The sequence below is a fragment of the Anolis sagrei genome, chromosome 4 (genome assembly GCF_037176765.1).
Source record: "Anolis sagrei isolate rAnoSag1 chromosome 4, rAnoSag1.mat, whole genome shotgun sequence".
Classification (NCBI taxonomy): domain Eukaryota; kingdom Metazoa; phylum Chordata; class Lepidosauria; order Squamata; family Dactyloidae; genus Anolis; species Anolis sagrei.
This window is the reverse complement of record NC_090024.1, coordinates 82653277-82674156: the sequence shown is the minus strand read 5'-3', so window position 1 is coordinate 82674156 and position 20880 is coordinate 82653277. Positions and strand designations below refer to the sequence as shown.

Sequence of the window (20880 nt, the reverse complement as noted above, 5' to 3'; positions counted from 1 at the left end):
CCTCAAATGTGAAGTTTAGGGAGAGGTCTTTAGATATTCTGAGTCAGAGAGCCCTAGTGCCTTGCCAAAATGCCAGATTACATGCAATGTTACCATAGCAATTGAAATGGAATTGTAGTGTTGTATTTGTTTGGTGTGAAAGGGAATCTGGAATTCTGAAAGTGCAGCCTAAGAAAAGGGCAACCAGTCTGTCCAACAAGGATTGGCAAGGGTCAAGTTCATGTCTGCCAAGAGAAAAGACAGGAAATCTCCCCCCCTCCCAATTTTTTTCTCTTTTTTTTTGACCCATTAGCCTAATGTCTTACAAAGTTTGGAATTTGGAAGAACCTGTCAGATACCCCTCATGCTTTAATTTAGCTTGAAGTAGCTTTTTTTTCAGGAGATGGGGGGATTGACTGTATCAGGTGCCTTCTTCCTCAGAAATATCAATATTGGCATTATCCTCACAAAGGTTATCTTTGAGGCATGTAAAGAAAGCATCAATTGTTACTAGTTGGAGTCTGTTCATATCACCTCCATATTCAAACTGATTTTAGTTCTTCTAAAAGACTATAGGGAAATAAACTAATCCTAATTCAGCCATTATGAAAGTATGGACAATCTGGCCAAGAATGTGCAGATATCTTCAAAGTCTTCAAAGAGATCCAGTTTTCTTTTTGAAAGAGCAGTGTTCTATAAGCTGCAAGGAATATCTGTTTTACTCTGTCGTTCAGGCAGTAAGGTGGAAGAATGGACAAGAAACACAGTAAGACCCACAAGTATAAAACCATGAAATCCCTTGGTATTTTCATATCTACCATTTTTTCTTTAAGAGCCACCCTGTGAGTAAGAATTAAAAGTTACTGATGGTGCTGATTATGACCATAGAATAATCCAGGAAAGCACAAATACTTTTTAAAAAAATGACAACTTCAACACATTTACGCAATGTGTTCGTTGTCCATGCAGTTGTCCTGCTTCTTACTAGATTTTTTTCAGGTCTCCAGTTAACTGCAAAAAAGGATGTGCCTCAACAGAACTTAGTTCTCTAGGATTTGAAAAAGCAGTTATGGTTTCTACTCCTAAATTTATTTACTTAAATATTTGGTATATTTGTCTGCTGCATCCTGGAAGCAAATATGGGATGATTATTCATGGATTTGATTAATATGGTCTCTCTAGAAATCTCTAGAAGTTGGCCAGAGTTGTACTGAATGTCCTAGAGATTCCTAGAGAAGTGTTCTCAGATATTTTTTTAAAAGGAGGGTTTCTTGTTTGCAGTTTCTCCATTTTCACGGAAGACTTATGTCTCAATCAAAAGTAGAAGGTCTACGGTACAAGGATTAAATTCTAAATCAAAATTTTGGCATTTAGCATCTTATTAGAATAGAAATTACGTTTTTCGTACTTGTCAATCTTGAAGAAAATGAACCATTTGTAAGCCCATATGCTTTAAATCCTTCACTGTTGAAATCCACTCAGCAAAGTCCATTGCAAGCGCCAGACCCAGCAGAGCTGAGATTGTTTTGACAATAGGGGAGAAACCACACTGTGTGTGCTAATTTAACACTTCATCTTTTAAAGCTGTCCCGACAATTCTGTCTTAAATATGGGGAGAAATACATGCAAGCAACTGTGTTGCAGTGTCATCAAAGAGACAGTTACACTCAGATGTTTTAAAATGAGCATTGCAAGAGTCTTGAGGTCTAAAGTTATTTTGCCAAACAAAGATTTTGTTGCAGATCTGCTTAGAGTATATTCTGCATCTTCTTAACAGTTTTCTTAGATGTGGAAATGAGCTGTTTGGATTTCAACAGCATACTTAGAAATTGAACTGTCAGCTGTAGCCAGGTTATTACAATCAAAGATCTGGATGAACCCCATTCAGAGCCACAACTGTCATAATTCAGATCATAATACACTATAGGTGTAGAATAGTGTCTGTGAAGCCATCACCTCCACCTGACTGTAGTCCAGTGGACCAAATATAAATCTAGAACACCTTGTAGTTGCAACTTACATACCCTGCCTACTGAAACTTATCACCTATATAGAATTTTCCAAGAGTTATTCGCTGGATGTAGATACTATGGAACTGAAAGGACAATAGTATTTCTCCTTTCTTCTGTCATTGTGGGATGCTATATAGATAAACTGAATAGTGCTGCTTTATCAGCAACTTTCTTTTCTGGAAAAATATCTAGATTACACTAGGAAATTATCAAGTTAAATATTACTTATATTCATATTGAAAACTTTTAACCAAACATCGTTTGCAGAGTTGCGGTGAGTTACAATATTGCAAAAAGCTGGTTTTGGCAAATCCTTTGTTCAATGACTACATGCTTTTTAAAAAGCTTAAATAGTATGTTCTAGAAACTGATGTTGGGAAGAAATGGGATAGAGTCTGAAGGAGATCAACTTTATTCACATTTAATATGGTTTCATGAAAAAAATGGATTTTAGCGCTGCTTAGCTTTGTACAGTTCAGGTGATATTGGGCACATTGTGTCATTTAAATCGTTTTTTGAACTGGATATAGTTTTTGCTCAAAGTGGGAGCAAAAGCTTTGATTATAGAACTTTCAATTAACTTATTTATTTATTTATTTATTTATTTGCTGTATTTATATTCCACCCTTCTCACCCTGCAGGGGACTCAGGGCAGATTACAATGTACATATACATGGCAAACATTCAGTGCCATAGACACACAACATATATAGACAGAGGCTATTTAACATTCCAACTTTTTCTGGCCACCGGGGGAGCTGTCACTTCACCGTCCATCTGCAACAGCAATGAAGTACTTCCTCATTCCCTGCATGCTTGATGGAGATTTTATGGCCTTGTAAATTAGTTAAATTAAGCCTCCCCACATAAGTGGTACCTAAATTTCCTACCTGACAGATGCAGCTGTCTTTTGGGCTACAAAGGTCAACAACAAGCTACATAAATCGGTCGGAAGCTCACTCTGACCCGAGCTGGATTCGAACTCATGATCTTTCGGTCGGTAGTGATCTTAATGCAGCTGACTCCCAGCCATATGTTCTAAAAACTTTATTTGTATAAATTTTCAAGAAAGTTATGAATATTTTACTTCAGGGGTCCTCAAACTGAGGGCCTCGGGGGCCGGATGCGGCCTTCCAAGGTCATTTACCTGGCCCTCGCTCAGGGTCAACCTAAGTCTGTAACGACTTGAAAGCACACAACAACAATCCTATTTCATCAGCCAAAAGCAGGCCCACACTTCCCATTGGAATACTAATAAAATTATATTTGTTAAAATTGTTCTTCATTTTAATTATTGTATTGTTTTAAGTGGTTTTTGCACTACAAATAAGATATGTGCAGTGTGCATAGGAATTCATTTATGTTTTTTTCAAATTATAATCCGGCCCTCCAACAGTTTGAGGGAGTGTGATCTGGCCCTTTGTTTAAAAAGTTTGAGGACCCCTGTTTTACTTGCTTTCTCTCCTGTTTGTTCATATTGTTTTATTGTATTTTAGCAGAAATTTGTAATTTATTATTTTTAGATACTTGTAATTTGTGATTTGAATCGTGTATTTCGCATAGGTTAGTTTTCATCTTGAGTAAACCTATTTAGGAAGAGCAGGATCCAACTTTTCCTCCTCTCCTTCCAATGTAAAATATCTAACTTGCATAGTCACCAAATGACTTTTATTTATTTACTTATTTATTTATGTTTTTGGACAGATATCTCTGAGGCTGTTGCAAGAGGAAGTGGCATAAAGCGCAAAAAGATCATAACTGGGAACCATCAGACGAAAATACCAAAATCACCTTTGAGAACCCCTTCACGAGCAAAATCTAAAGAAAAAGCAGAAGGCCCTATTTCATCTTCAAAAATTCTTCCCGATACTTCAGAGCTCCTAAAAGAAGTACATAGTTTGGCTACACAAAATGGGAAACAGAAAAAACAAAATGTGGGGATGCTTAGCAGTGAGGTAGCCATTAAAACAATCAAATCTGATACTTTACCACAAAACAAGCTGTCTCTCTTACCTCAGTCCTTGGACTTGAATAAATGGCCAGCAGAAGACTACAGTTCAGCCCAACCAATTAAAAAAAGTTCCACTAGTTCTTCAGATACAACCAAGCTTGACAATAATGAATGTACTAACTTCGTTGATTGTAATAATTCATCCTCCTGTACAAATACTGCATTTGATGTCTTATTGAAAGCTATGGAGCCTGAGTTGAACACCTTAGCACAAGAGTGCCCTTCTAGTGGGATGCAAATAGAACAACTGAGACCAAATAAAACTATAAGCGCCTCTTCTTCTCTCACATCCAATACTTTGAGTGGCCGAAGTCCTGCTGCTTTGCTGCAAAAAGAATTTGTAGCTGGATCTCAGTTTTATCCTTGCACTTCACAAACTGTGCATGTAGCGACATCAGGGAAGACTGAACAAGCACAGATACACTCAGTTGCTCAGTCACAAGAGCAAGTTCTTGGTAAATCTGGACAACAAAACCAACAAATTGCAGTGTGCCCCAGTTTCACTAACTCACTGGCAGATCAGCCAAATCAGGAAAATCACAAGCTTCAACAAATATACAGTATAGCAGTAACTTCTTCAGTAATCAACCCCCAATCATCTATTACTCAGGCATTTTCTCAAAACCAACTTGTAGCAAAATCTTCTTCTCCTATGTCAATTCATCCATCTAGCTCCACTACCCAGTTACCTATAGCACCTTTGTACAATTCAGCCCAGATAGCTTCAGTCGTCAGCCATGGTGTAGAACAAATATGTAACCTTCTCAAAGTCCAGAAGCCTAAAAAAATGGGGAAATACGTCTGTGAGTATTGTAACAGGGCTTGTGCCAAGCCTAGTGTTCTCCTGAAGCACATCCGCTCTCACACAGGAGAACGACCATACCCTTGTGAGACTTGTGGATTTTCTTTTAAGACCAAAAGCAATCTGTACAAGCACAAAAAGTCTCATGCGCATGCCATCAAACTTGGACTTGTCCTCCAGCCAGATTCAAGTGGATTGTTTCTCTCCCATGAATCAGACAAAGCACTTAGCATCCATTCAGATGTAGAAGAAAGTGGTGACAGTGATGATGAAGGCACAGCTGATGAAAGGCAAGATGACCAAGGATCATTAGAACTGGAGATTGCACCAGTAATGAAATCCTCTTCTGTTTCTGAATCATTGCACAAAGGTAGTCCCATCCCACTAAGCAATCCAGAATATATATTGGGTGACTCTTCCTTTCAGGACGCGGCTTCACAAGCAAAGACAGCTTTGCCTAAAGTGATAGTTTACCCTATGAACATTTCTCCTTTAAGATCTGATAGCCCCAAAGTAGTAGACTCAAACTCTGCAGTTTCTACAACACAACAACATAGGGACCTGAAAATCAAAAGTGTGAAACCAGATTTACCTCTCCTTGATTTTGTAAGAGAGTCTGATCCTAAGCAACATCTGAAAACAGAAACAAGTATTTCTGAGGAACAGCTTGCGACATCTGTGGGGATTGCAATACATGCACAGCTACAAAGGCAGCAGGCAACAGATTGTTCTCAGGACCAGCAAGCAAAATGTCTCCTGAGCCCACGAAGTTTAGGTAGTACTGATTCAGGTTACTTTTCACGTTCAGAAAGTTCAGATCAGACTATGAGTCCACCAGCTCCATTTATGAAGGGATTGCCCACTTCTGAAAAAGATACAGTTAAGGGTTGTGTGCCGCGTATGAGCAATACTGTGCCATCTGTTGTTCAGACGGACAAGACACTACTTTCATCTGGCCAGATGAGACCACCTCTAGCAACTAAAACTCTTGAAGAACGCATTTCAAAATTAATATCTGATAATGAGGCTGTGGTGGATGACAAACAGTTGGATAGTGTGAAACCACGGAGAACCTCCCTTTCAAGAAGAGGCAGTATTGATTCTCCAAAGTCCTACATTTTTAAAGATTCCTTCCAATTTGACCTGAAACCAATGGGTAGAAGAACTAGCTCAAGTTCTGATATACCAAAGTCTCCTTTTACTCCAACTGATAAGTCAAAGCAAGTTTTTCTCTTGTCTGTACCAACGCTTGACTGTTTACCTATAACAAGAAGCAATTCTATGCCCACTACCAGTTATTCAGCTGTACCTACAAATGTTGTACCTCCTACACACATCCTACGTGGAAGCCAGTCTTTTGATGACAAAATTGGCTCTCTGAATGATGATGTTTTTGTGCCAGGACCTACCGCTCCCCAAATACAGGGTGGACACCCCCGTACCCTTGTTCGCCAGACAGCAATAGAAGATTCTTCGGCCTCTGAAGGACACACTTTTGGACCATCACGCTCTGTAGATGAAAGCTATGGATGTAGCACATCAAATGAATTTTTATTGGCCAGAAGCAAGTCTTTTGTACAAGGATCAAATATGGATAAAAATAAAAAGTCACATCAAGGCCGAGGGACTATGTTTGAGTGTGAAACTTGCAGAAACAGATACAGAAAATTGGAAAATTTTGAGAATCATAAAAAGTTTTACTGCTCAGAGTTGCATGGACCAAAAACCAAGGCAGCCATTAGAGACTCTGAACATAAGACAGCCTTGAACAGTACACAACCACAAATCCTTCACTATAAAGTTGCCACCTCAACAGGTGTCTGGGAACAGACATCTCAAATCAGAAAAAGACGGAAAATGAAAAGTGTTGGTGATGATGATGATGAGCCAGCAACACATGATGCTATTCATTTGTCAAAAGGTCTGGTCAAGTCAGAGTGTCAAATTAAAATGGGAAGTGTGGTCAGTCTTGCCAAGCATACTTCTGCTCTTCTAGATTTACACAGCATTTCACTTCAGAAACTGGCACAAGATGAACTGGAGATCCAAAGCACCAAACAGACCATGGAGCCAAAGGTGTTATTGCAGGGAGCAAAACAGATTGTTCCAAGTACACAGGAAAAAAATGAACTGAAAAGACAAGGGGCTGGGATTTCAGTAATACAGCACACGAACTCCTTAAGCAGACCCAGTTCTTTTGAAAAATCAGATTCTTTTGAAAGAGTATCTCCAGTTTCCTTTCAGGATACTAGCAAAGCTGTAAAGCTCCATTCCTTGAATACCGTTAGAGTTCAAGAGGAAAAGCATTCCCTTTTCAGTGCCTCCCACCCCCCACAAGTCATAGAGACAACAAGAGTTCTGCTTCATGAACGTCCCCTTACCTCTAATGAGAGGAATGCCCCAGTGCAGCCACTCAGGCTTGTTCGTCAACATAACATCCAAGTTCCTGAAATACTTGTCACAGAGGAACCAGATAAAGACCAAGAATGCCAGTGTAGTGATCAGGAGAAGACAGAAAAATTTAACTGGCCCCAACGTAGTGAAACACTATCAAAGCTACCAACAGAAAAGCTTCCACCCAAAAAGAAAAGAATTCGTTTGGCTGATATTGAGCACTCTTCTGCAGAATCAAGCTTTGATTCAACCCTTTCCAGAAGTCTAAGTCGAGAGAGTAGTCTATCACGTACATCTAGTTTTTCAGCTTCTTTTGATAAAGATGATGTCACCAAGAATGAGAGTGCTTCCAAAATGGAACCTACGAAATCCCTGGAGTTCCTTCCAATTCCTACTGGTTCAAATACACTCAGTGTGCCTGGTTCTCAATACAGAGAGATGCGACGTGCTGCTTCTGAGCAAATTAATTGTACCCAGCCATCTATGGAGATTGCAGATTATAGAAGCAAATCCTTTGATTGTGGGGTGGTAACTCCATCTAAGCCTGCTTCACCTACAGAGACATCTACTTCCAAACTGGCATCTGGCAGCAGTGGCATGGGACATGTCCCTCTGTTAGAAAGGAGGAGAGGGGCCCTTGTACGACAGATATCACTAAATATTGCTCCAGAAAAGAATCAGCCTGACATCATGTCAAATTCTTCCTTTCAAATTGCTCCTACAACAGATGTTTCTATAGCGTCTTTTCAGAGGTTGCAGAGTTTTGGGAATACTTCTGAGGAATTAACTTCAGGTTCTCAGCTCCCACAGATTTACACCAACCCGTTGCATGAGTCAGTGAAAGCTAACAGTTCTCTTGCCCTGCCTTCTAGTGAACAGTCTTTCAGCAGTTCTTTGCATCTCCACAACCGTCAAGCTTCACTCAGTCAGCATTCCCAATCACCCCATAAAGAATCAGCACTTGGAACTCAGAAAGGAAGAAGCATGATTACTAGCCAGTACAGTGTACAGGATGATGGCTTTGCTCCAAAATATCAACTTCAGGTTAAAGCACTGCAAGTAGGACAGCAATATTCTTTAGGTCTTCTGGGCACAGAGCAGATTGGAACTTTACTAGAGGTCCATACAAAGTTAAGTGACAACTTGTCCAAGCCATATGTGGCACAAACCTTGCAACAAACTGTTCCCAATGGCTGCAGCAGTCAGATGTATCAAATTCCACCATTTGTTGTCCCTGTGCGAATTCATAGTAATATTCCGTCATATGGTTTAGCTACGGTTGCCCCCCTTCCTCGAATTTTAGTGACTCAGGACCAGTCTCTTTGTAAACGGAATATTTTATCTGTGCCAACAGTGAAAGATCAAATTCATCTGCCAAAACCCCACAAAGATCACCTGAGGTCTTTGCCAAGTTCACAGCCAACACCTGCATTTGAAGACTTGATTTATGAGGCAGAAAGCAAAAAATCGGCTGCATTGGGTTTTTTAAATACAATCCAGAAAGCGCCAGCTGGTGGACTCTTCCCTCAACAGGAAGCCACAGCCTCAAGTAAACGAATGCTCTCCCCAGCCAATAGTTTAGACATTGCCATGGAAAAGCAACAGAAGCGTGTTAAAGATGAAAGTGGTGCTGCTTGCACAACAGGTTCTGTATCACTGAATTCATCAAAGGCTAGCGAGCCTAATAGGCAAAAGAAACCCCTCCTAGTGCGGCAAATTTGCACCACTGAGCCCCTTGAAAGTTTCTCATTGGATCAAGATGACCAGGGCAGCGGAGTCAATATGTTGCCTGGGTCAGTTGAATCTGCTCAATCTGGCAGCTCTTCATACAGAAATGAATCTTTAGAACACAACCTGCCAACCTCTGACACTGTAGGTTTTGCAGTGAGAAAACCCCTTGAACCAGCTTTGTTGAACAGCCAGATTTCATATTTCAAAGTTCTTGGTAATGGTCAAGAAAGGCTGACTCCAGAAGTTAATAGGGAAGCTAAGCAACCCTGTGTCCAAAGCCAAGCAAAATCTGGAGCCACTGTCTCTGCTGTAAATGTGGGTGACCTGCAACACCAATCTTTTCCAAGCTTAAATACAGCAACAAGCTTTACTTGGTGTTTCCTCTTAAAAAGGAAGCCTATGCATCTGTTACAAAATGAACAAAAGACTTCAGCTTATACTTCGTGGTCTGTCAGTCCTAACAATTCCAATCCACTTGGTTTGCCAACAAAAGTTGCTCTTTCTCTTCTGAATTCAAAGCAGAAAGCTGGGAAATATTCCTATACTCAAGCAATAAGTACGAACTTTAAAGCTGATATATTGGTTTACTCAAGCAAGTGGAAGAACAACTTACTTAAGGTACTTGGCATTTGCATAATACACATTGATTTTACGGGAGGGGGATATTAAATTGCTTATATATATTTAAAAGTCAGTGACATTTGCATGTGGAAGATTTCAGAATACTTTGTTCTGTATAATCTCAATTTGTATTTCTTTAGAAATGTTGAATACTTTGGATAATGGAAAAGCTTATCTCATGGAAGCCAATTTCTGATAACAATTTGAAGAAAAAAACAGTCTTTAAATATTCTTATATAGATAAAAAGTAGACCTCTTGATTCAATAAATCAGTTTGTTGTTCATTTGCCATTAAGTCAACTTTGACTTATGGCAATCTGTGAATGAGAACCTCCAAGATTTCTGGTCATCAGATGCCATGTCCAGGTCTTGCAAACTCATGGCTTCCTTGACTGAATCAATACCAGTACCTATGTTCAGTGTCGAAGACAGCAAAAAAAGAATATCAAGTAATTTGAAATATCATGCTGGGAGAGGAGTTCTACAAATACCATGGACTGCTAAAAAGACAACTCTTCCTAGAAGGCAAGATGACTGAATATATACTTTAGATATATTACAAGAAGACTTGACATCATTAGAAAAGACAATAATGCTTGGATAAAATAGAAGACAGTAAGAAAAGAGGAAGACCACATTTCAAATGGATAGATTCAATCAAGGAAGACATGTCCCTGAATCTCAGATATCTGAGTAGTGCTATTGATGACATGGAGACTTGGAGGTCTCTCATTCATGGGATCGCCATGCATTGAAATTGATTCGACAGCAGTTAACAACAACAATTCATGATCCATTGATTAAGGAATCTACATAATATGGGGCTATCAAATGAATTTAGGCCTAAGAGTTTAAAGAAAGCTATATCTTATGATGGCAGTATGTAATCTTGTGGAAGTTGCTTTTTTGTTTTTAAGCAGGAGAGAATTTTAAAAGAGAATTATAAAATGTAAACATATAACTTGCAGTTAGCACAATATGTGAAGGGGACATCCATCCTTAATCTTAAGTATTACATCTTATTTTCAGACTTCAAAAACTTTCCTTCTTGATCCATTTGTTTATATTGAGAGGGATTTGTGCATCCCAAAATCGACATGATCCAATTAATGATATTTATGTCATAAAAACAATACACTAACACAACTTGAACTGATTCTATAATAATTCATAGTAATCTTATTTCACCAGTGCTGCTAAATAGTTCATCTCACATCATGTAATACTTTCTAATGTACTTATATTATTAATAGAGTGTTGGTAGGCTCACAAAGGCAGTGTCATAGCGACAATTTACAAAATTTTAAATACAATCGCAAAAATAAGACAATACAAAGACAAAACAAAATGTTACCCCCAATCCTTATTTTTTCTGTGTTTTTAACTGTGTTGCGATCTGCCTTGAGCCGTGAGGAGAGGCAGGTAAGAAATAAAATTATTATTATTATTATTATTATTATTTCCACAATAAGCATTTCTTTTTCAAAATCCAATTATCACAGGGACAGAAAGTGAGGTGAAATCTTTTGAACAGAGGTGCAGACAGGAAAATAAACACCACGGGTGCTAACCCTTCCCTATGGTATCCAATGCTTGCTTGTGCGTGCACACACACACATACACACATATATGGAGTTACACTTAAAAATATACGTGTTCTGACTTACATACAAATTCAACTTAAGAACAAATTTACAGAACCTATCTTGTTCATAATTTGGGGACTGCCTATATATAATATTGACAGAGGATCCAATATCTTTACCCCCTTTTTTCTTTTAAAAAAATCTTTAAAAAGAAATACAAATAGAGCTGGCTGGTCTTCTCCCTCTTGCCTCCTGGGAAGTAAGAGAAGGAAAGCCCCAGATCCCACCAGCTCCAATGCATCAATTACACGAGGAAAACAAAAATACCAACTTGGGGGTCGAAAAAAGGGGGGCAACTATTATTCAGTGGCATATGACTACTATTAATTTCAGTGGACTTGTGTAAATGTCCGTTCTTAGTGAACTGTGCTTGACATAGTTAGCCAACTTACAGGCTCAATTCAGAGTCAGTAAAAAAAATCTAAATTTTATGTTTCTGTGTTACTTTATTAAATTGGAATGAGCAAGTTTGCTAAGGATGTCAACCAAATAATTTACACATATGACTATAATAATCAATTAGCTTGGAACTTTGCCTATGTTTGGGCTAATTTATAGTTTTGGAAAGATTAAAAGGATTAGTTTCCAATTAGTAAATGTAGAATTCAGGCTACACTCAGAGAAAATGTGCACAGAAGAAGATCATTAATGATCAGGGAGAAGCTAAAGCATATGTTGCCCTTTCAGACAACTGGCATGCTAATTTTCTCTGGCAGTAGAGATACATTTGGAAGAAGGCTGCTTTGTGGATCTCTTTTCTGCAGCTACTAAATCATGCACAGTTACTTCTGTGCAGAAACCTAAATGTATCAGGTTATTTCAAGTATATAACCACATAAAATGTTTTATAGTTCTGTGTTTTTGTGCGTTTCCTCCCTTTCTATCCCATAAACTTTAATTGGCTGATTTTTTAATAACATAAATCCTAAGAAACCATGTATTTTAGGCAGATGAGGGTAAAACCAAGGCATTTTGAGATATGTCTAAAGCATTACAATAAAGTATTTCAAGGCCTGACAACATTTGGTGCCTCTAATTTAAATGAAGCTTCATACTTGACCCACCCTCCACACACACACGCACACACACACCGTAAACTTACCCCACCTCATTTTCCAAGCCTACAATCTTTGGTTCTTCCCCTATTCAGTGGCCTTAGTACAGAATATGGTTGTGGACTTCTACTAAAGGAAAAGAAAACTTACTTTTCCTTACACTCACAGATTTCAGGAGGATGGAACCATTTTTCTGCAATCACAACGATTAGCAGATAGATACTTTGCTTTTCATTTCCATAATCCATCTCAGCCTGAATCAGGAACAAGTAGCTAAGATGTCGGGTTACGTGTGGGACTAAAACTCCATGAACCGTAGCCCAAATGGCCAGTGGTGTCGTACACAGCTTTACAAACATGTCTAAAAGGTAACATACCTTTTAGACATGCATCATTTTGCAACACAGTATTTCATATTTACTAGCAAACAAGGTTAAACCGACTCATAAGAGGTACAGGCACATATATAAATTATAATAACAAAATATATGGGGCACACAACTTGTTTGTTGTTGTTGTTCATTCGTTCAGTCGTTTCCAACTCTTCGTGACTTCATGGACCAGTCCACGCCAGAGTTCCCTGTCGGTCGTCACCACCCCCAGCTCCTTCAAGGTCAATCCAGTCACTTCAAGGATACCATCCATCCATCTTGCCCTTGGTGGGCCCCTCTTCTTTTTTCCTTCCATTTTTCCCAGCATCATTGTCTTCTTCAAGCTTTCCTGTCTTCTCATGATGTGGCCAAAGTACTTCATCTTGGTCTCTATTATCCTTCCCTCCAATGAGCAGTAAGGCTTTATTTCTTGAAGTATGGACTGGTTGGATCTTCTCGCTGTCCAAGGCACTCTCAGAACTTCCCTCAAGCACCACAGTTCAAAAGCACACATACAACTAATCTCATAAAAATCTTTATTTATATTTTTAAATATATATAATTTATTACTTAACTTACATAAACTCAGAAGTTTCTCCTTACATCTGCATGACACACCTATGCACCACAACCACACACAGTTTGGAAAGCTCTGCTATAAGGAGATGAAAATTGCAGTTCAGCCATCTGAAGAAGACTACAGTTTTATAAAGCTGCTAATACCTCAGAAATTGAGGATGGTAAATGTTGGACATCTCTTCTCTGGAAATCTGAAATCCTCAAAATTTAAAATCATCCACAAAGTTGGTTGAGATAATGACACCTTTGCTTTCTGATGTTTCAATGTACACAAACTCTGTTTCACACACATTACTTAAAATCTATATAAATAAAAATACAATGTTCATTTGGGGGATTAACATAACTCAAAAACCACGGGATAAATTGCCGCCAAATTTGACCACAAGACACCTACTAACACAAGGAGTGACCATCACTCAAAAAATTGATTTTGTCATTTGGGAGTTGTAGTTGCTGGGATTTATAGTTTACCTATAATCAAAGAGCAATCTGAACTCCACCAATGATGGAATTGAACCAAACATGGCACACAGGAGTCCCATGACCAACAGAAAACACTAGAAGGGTTTGGTGGGCATTGATCTTGAGTTTGGGAGTTGTAGTTCATCTACATCCAGAGAATACTGTGGACTCAAACAATGATGGATCTGAACCAAACTTGGCACAAATATTCCATATGCCCAAATATGAAGACAGATGGAGTTTGGGGAAAATAGACCTTGACATTTGGGAATTGTAGTTACTGGGATTTATAGTTCATCTACAATCAAAGACCATTCTGGACCCCACGAATTGGGGCAATTCTGATTCACACACAGAATCTCCATGACCAACAGAAAATACTTAAGGCCATCCAGTCCAACTCCCTTCACCAGGGCAAGAAAATGTAATCAAAGCCCTCCTGACAAAGAGCCATCCAGCCATAGATAAAGATTAGATAGATAGATATGATTCACACACAGATATTGTGTCACAGATTTGAAAGGGATCCTTAAAAAAGGACAATTCTATGTTGCATGTTCCAGAGGAGGCAAACCATACAATCTCTACATCAACACCGACAAAGAAACAACAAGAAATACCGTTTACCCACAAGCATAAAGAAATTACACTTTCTCATTACTTTATTTTCCAGATCCAGACTGGATCTTAGAGGCTAAGTTTCTTTGTACTAGTTTGTTGGATGAATCCTGTGTTATTCTTTAGCAAGCATTTAAGCCAATGGTTCTCAACCTGTGGGACCCCAGATGTTTTGGCCTTCAACTCCCAGAAATCCTAACAGCTGGTAAACTGGTTGGGCTTTCTGAAAGTTGTAGGTCAAAACACATGTGGACCCACAGGTTGAGAACTACTGATTTAAGCACATGCTTGCACACATACATAGGTATGGGGGAACAATGTCTGAACAATGAAGCAAAATAGCCACGCAGAATGTAATGTGGAACCTAGATGGCATCCATGATAACCATAATATTTTATTTCTAGACCACCCTCTCTCCCCAAGGAGACTCAGGGCGGTCTACATATATATACAAAAAGGCAAACATTTAATGCCATAATTAAAATCACATAACATCAAAAATGTACAATAGACAATAATAAACTAATAACCAAAAGAGAATTAAAATGAAAGTCGTAAAAATACAGATACTTAAATAAAGCATAATTACAATAATAGAACATAATGTCACAAAAACATATGTATGTATGTTGTGGCATCTAATTGTTGCCAATCCATACGCCACCCTGAGGCACCTTTGGGCTGAGAAAGTGGGATAAAAATACTGTAAAATAAATAAATAAAGTCATTTGTCTTGATCTGTCTCTGTTGGGCTGGATCTATAATGCAGTTTGGAACTGCATTATATGGGCAGTGTTGACACATACAATCCAATTCAATCTAGCCACAGTCATAGTGAAGGGCAAGTAATTTTTTGAAGTCCATCTTGTTGCCCCTCTAACATTTTCCCATAAAAATCCTTAGAATACCTGGTAACTCATAAACCTGTCTGGTCTATCATCCTATTCACACAATGGCCGACCAGTTGCCTTTGGTAGTCCTGCTAAGGATTTCTATTACATTGAATTCTTCACCCAGTGCTTATTTGTGTCCTTTCACAGTGTGGTTGACCCAGCTCTGATTATGTTAACTAGAATATTTACAGTGCGTAAGCCAGTAAAAGGGTAAAAAGTGTTAAGGAGAGCCTTTTCTTTCTTTTCTTAACTTTTCTATCTTCTGTGCTTTAAGCTATACCCACTTTCAAAATTTCTATTTTAATTTAGATAAGGGGAACACTTTTTTAACACTATATTAATTTTCTGTCTTAAATAATTACTGAAAAAGACACTATAGCAGGATGTTAAAAATATCCCAACTTTATATCCATTCTTTTATCCCTCCCCACACTCTATTAATAAAATTATATTTTAAAAAGCAGCATATTTACATGAGTCTATATTCTTTTCCAAGATGAGAAACAAAGACAAATCTCTATCAGAGTTGTATTCTAGACAAATGTACATAGTTTTGGTGGTGATCTTATTATTTTAATTCAAAGTAGTTACTTTCCAAATCACATACGTTTTAATCCTTGTGAAAGTAGACTGATTGCTAATAATGGTGAACTTGCCCTGATTCCAAAATGACATTTACAATAAAAGACTAAGTTGCTTGATTGTCTGAGGTGCTATAATTGCATTCGTGACTTTTTAAATCAGGCATAACATGTGCTCCGTAACTGAAATTTAATTGTTTGCTCTGCACAGAAGTAATTATGGCTGCAAATGGTAGCCTTTGAAATGTATATTGCCAGATGTTCACCTGTAATAGTAAACTATGATAGATAAACACAAATGTGTCTTTTAATATAAAAAATAGAAATTTGCATCTCTTTCAGCGGGCATTAGTTAAACAAAAGAAAGCAAGGGAATCGAGCAATAAAGAAAACTCGGAAGCAAGCACTGATCAAGAAAATGAGACCTCATCCAGAAGTGAGCCCAGAAGAGTTAAAATATTTGATGGAGGGTAAGTATTTTTGTTTTTTAGTGTTTTCATTATTATAGTACAACTTCTGGATTTTTGTGTGTGTGGGGGGGGGGGTGTTCCTGAACTTACAGTAACAACAGGAAACTGGGTAATAACAAATCCTGTTGAAATGAATCATAGACTCATAGAGTTGGAAGAGACCTCATGGGCCATCCAGTCCAACCCCCTGCCAAGAAACAGGAATATTGCATTCAAAGCACCCCTGACAGATGGCCATCTAGCCTCTGTTTAAAAACCTCCAAAGAAGGAGCCTCCACCACACTCCGGGACAGAGAGTTCCACTGCTGAACAGCTCTCACAGTCAGGAAGTTCTTCCTAATGTTCAGATGGAATCTCCTTTCTTGTAGATTGAAGTCATTGTCCTAGTCTCCAGGGAAGCAGAAAACAAGCTTGCTCCCTCCTCCCTGTGACTTCCTCTCACATATTTATACATGGCTATCATATCTCCTCTCAGCCTTCTCTTCTTCAGGCTAAACATGCCCAGCTCCTTAAGCCGCTCCTCATAGGGCTTGTTCTCCAGACCCTTGATCATTTTACTCACCCTCCTCTGGACACATTCCAGCCTGTCAATATCTCTCTTCAATTGTGGTGCCCACAATTGGAAACAATATTCCAAGTGTGGTCTAACCAAGGCGGAATAGAGAGGTAGCATTACTTCCCTAGATCTAGACACTATGCTGATTTCTGCCAGAAGTCACATTCAAGGACCTAGTAAATTCTTTAAGAGCTCTCCTCTTTTGGGGTTTTCTATGACTCCAGGGCAACAGTTTGGTAGCTGCTGGTGGAAGTATACCATAGAATCATCTGGAGGACCTAGAAAGTTCCTAAAGAGGTGATATTTTGTTAGATGTGGGTAGATGAAAACATGGATACCACTCCTATAGGTATGGGAGTTGTACTGTACTTCGTAGGGAGACACGATTATTTCCCTGTCCCTCTACTCCTCTACATGTCTCTGGTGAAATTCCTTTGAATTGTGGGAAACATACTTAAATTCATAGAGTAGCACATTCAAACAGCCAAGATCATTTACTGTACCAGATTATTTTTCCTCCGAGTGAGCAAATCATCTTACTAGTCAGTCTCCATCTTGGTGACTTAACATAAAACATTTCAAACTGATTTCAAGGTGGACTTGGAATGAAACAACCCAGTTTCATTCCATATTTCCAAAAAGCTTTGATCTAAACAACTCCCTACCTACCTACAGAGATTTGTCAATAGTTAAGTAACTACTAAATAGGCTTGATTTGGATTTCGGGCTAATCTCCGATGAAAGTATAGCATTTTTGTTACTAAATATAACCTTTCTTGCAAGAAAATGAAAAACAAAGAAAATATATAACAATGGAGTTAATATTGTATCTGGAAAATATTCACACACAAAATGTGAATCGTAGATGGTTTCCAAATATGCATATACCAGTTTAAACACTCCTTCATGGATTTCCTTTCATTTCAGAAAATGGTTTCAGAATACCTTCAGGTTTGCTAACTGTAGATAATATTGGTAAAAAGTAATACTTAACCATTGTAAAGTATGGTAAATTTGCATGGGAAAGGGCTGAAGTTGACACAAAGGCATCATTATATAAATGTAGTGCCTTTATGTCAACTATTGTAATATGCCTGAGGGCCCCCGGTGGCACAGCAGGTTAAACCGCTAAGCTGCTGAAGTTACTGACCGAAAGGTTGGTGGTTCGAATCCAGGGAGCAGGATGAGCTCCTGCTGTTAGGCCCAGCTTCTGCCAACCTAGTAGTTAGAAAACATGCAAATGTGAGTAGATCAATAGGCACCGTTTCTGCAGGAAGGTAACGGTGTGCCATGCAGTCATGCTGGCCACATGACTGCATGGAGGTGTCTATGGACAACGCAGGCTCTTCGGCTTAGAAATGGAGATGAGCACCACCCTTCAGAGTCGGACACAATTAGACTTAATGTCAGGGGAAATCTCAACTTTTACCTTTTATTGTAATATGCCAGTGTATCTGTTCTCGTATGCTATTTGAAATTCTAGCATCTATTCCAGGACTTTTGTTTTTCACATCAGATTGTTCTTTTTAAATTAGGTACAAATCAAATGAAGAATATGTCTATGTTCGTGGCAGAGGGAGAGGAAAGTATATATGTGAAGAGTGTGGGATACGCTGTAAAAAGCCCAGTATGTTGAAGAAACATATTCGCACGCACACAGATGTCCGCCCTTATCACTGCAACTATTGCAATTTTTCCTTTAAGACTAAAGGTAAATTAACTTTCATTATTTGTTCATATCCCATTTCCCCAACTTTTTTGATAAGCATGTGGGACTGATTATGTACAACCATGGCAATCCTAAATAAATTGAGATTGATGTGCCATTAAAGTGAGAATATTTAATATCAATCATTATCTGTTTATCTAATATCCTTGACAACCACATAACTTTTAAATATTAAGCAAAAAATGATGTGGGAGCAAAATGTGATTCTGTCGTAGTTAATACCTAACATACTATAAAATGAATATATATTTATTTATATAGTTTATATGTGAACATTTGGTATATAACATAACAATATACAGTTTGTGTATCCCTTATCTAAAAGGCTTGAGACCAGAAGCTAATTTTATTCTTTTCACATTTTGGAATGCCTGTATTTGAACCTACATAACACTGGACAAGATATGTTTTGATGCTTCAAATGTTAGGGCTGTTTCTGGGTATATTCGACCTGCTGCTTCCAAATGTGGAACCAGTTTACTCTTATCAGCTCTAATTTTTTGAGATACAGTACATATGTCATATACCAGTTGCCATCTTCTTGCCCATAGAAAACCATGATCTAAGAAACTAGAGCTGATGTGCTCTATCAAATGCAATTTTCTAACTCAGTGCCCCAGATAATTCCAGAATCAGGCCTAAAAACCAAGACATCAATAATTCTTTTTGTTGGGCTGTGTAATTATAGAATCATAGAGTTGGAAGAGACCACAAGGTTCACTCAGTCCAATCTCATTCTGCCATGCAGGAATCATGCCTAGGTAGAGAGAGTAGGAGGGCAGTTCAATATATACATATATCTCTTAGCAAGAAGCAGGTGAGCAGCAAGGGCATTCTACACAAAGAGATCTTCCATCCTATATGTAAAATTAACTTAAATGGCAAGGCCAATATTCTTTTTACTGACTTCTTCTATTGTGTAACATTATAAAAATGTTTGGTTAAGCAATGAGAGAATATATCACACGCACACGCACACATATATATACACACACAGTAGAGTTCTGGTTATCCGAGCTCCGCTCATCCGACACTCCATGTTAGCCGGCGCCATCATGCGGCCCATTGGAAACATTGCACCCTTTGATATGTGATAATGAGAGCAGCTTTCCATGCGAGAGGAGAGCGCATTTACGAAGGGAGGGAAGTGGGGGTGAATCAAAAGAGAAAGAGGGACGGGAGGGAAAAAAGAAGGGAGGGAGGAGTGAAAAAGGAAACATGATGGCTCTCCATCTCTGTCTCTCCCTGTTTCTTGTGCACGCAGAGCCTTGCTCCTGCTTTGGAAACTTATCTCCAACCCAGCCTTGTTTCCAGATCAAGGGGGGGAAGGGCTCATGGCTGGAAGGAAAGAAAGGGGGGAGAGAAGCCTTGTTGCCTTGGTGGGCAGAGGATCCCCCCATTCTTCCTGCACGCGCGCGCACACACACACACACACACACTTTGTTTGAGATCATCTCTCCCCGCCCCCTTCCTTTTCCTCTCCCATGTGCTCTCTCTTCTTCCTCTTCCTTCTCCCTCTTTTAACTCTGACAGCCTTGCAGCAACTTGCAATTCTGGTCTTCTTCTCCTCCTCCTCTTGTTACCATATCCTAGAAACACAAGAGATCCCCACCCTTAAGATGCTATCCAATCCAGCCCCATTCTGCTAGGCTGGAAGGCACAAGTCTGTGTTGGGAGCCACCCAGCTCCAGATGAGAGTTTAGAGACAGTTGACCAATATTAGTGTTTTGCAAATTTTGGTTTTCCGGTGTTGCCATTCCTCTATGCTCAATATGGGATTCTGGATGCAGTTAATCTACAGTATATGAGTGTGTTCCCAACTCTGGTCTTGGATTTCAAACATGATGTTTTGGTGCTTAATTGATAAAATTATATTGTAAAAGGCTTTTCCTTAATCCCTCCTTATTATCCAACATTTTCGCTTATCCAACATCCTGCCGGCCTGTTTATGTTGGATAAGTGAGACTCTACTGTATATTAATGAAACTGTACCTATACAAAGCTAAAGAAGTTTTAAGTCCATCAGTCCTTTCCTCATCCATCTCCTGTCATTGTAGTATATGTTGATTAGAAAACAATGTATCAGATAATTGGGTTTCTGTTCAAGCACAAAGGTGATTACTTAACCATAACCATTAGGATTTTTTTTTCTTAAGGAAACTTGACAAAACATATGAAGTCCAAGGCGCATAGCAAGAAATGCATGGATCTAGGAGTCTCAGTGGGATCAATAGATGATCAAGATATAGAAGAATATGGTAAACTTTTTGAAATGCCTTGTTGTGCTGTACTTCCTGTTTTTCCCCAAAACATTTTTCTTCCTTTCAAATCTTTTGTTAGGGTGTTTTTACAGGGTAGGACTTTTC

The 20880-nt window shown here is 38.7% G+C and overlaps 1 protein-coding gene across 6 annotated transcripts in view; it reads left to right on the top strand.

The window, feature by feature from the left end:
- HIVEP1 (HIVEP zinc finger 1) overlaps positions 1-20880 on the top strand; it is a 122010-nt gene that overhangs the window by 85138 nt on the left and 15992 nt on the right. For all 6 annotated transcript variants that reach the window (XM_060774817.2, XM_060774818.2, XM_060774816.2 and 3 more), the window contains 4 exons: positions 3696-9547; positions 16102-16229; positions 18321-18496; positions 20671-20772. In XM_060774817.2, coding sequence (XP_060630800.2) covers positions 3696-9547; positions 16102-16229; positions 18321-18496; positions 20671-20772 — 6258 coding nt within the window. The remainder of the gene's footprint in view (positions 1-3695; positions 9548-16101; positions 16230-18320; positions 18497-20670; positions 20773-20880) is intronic.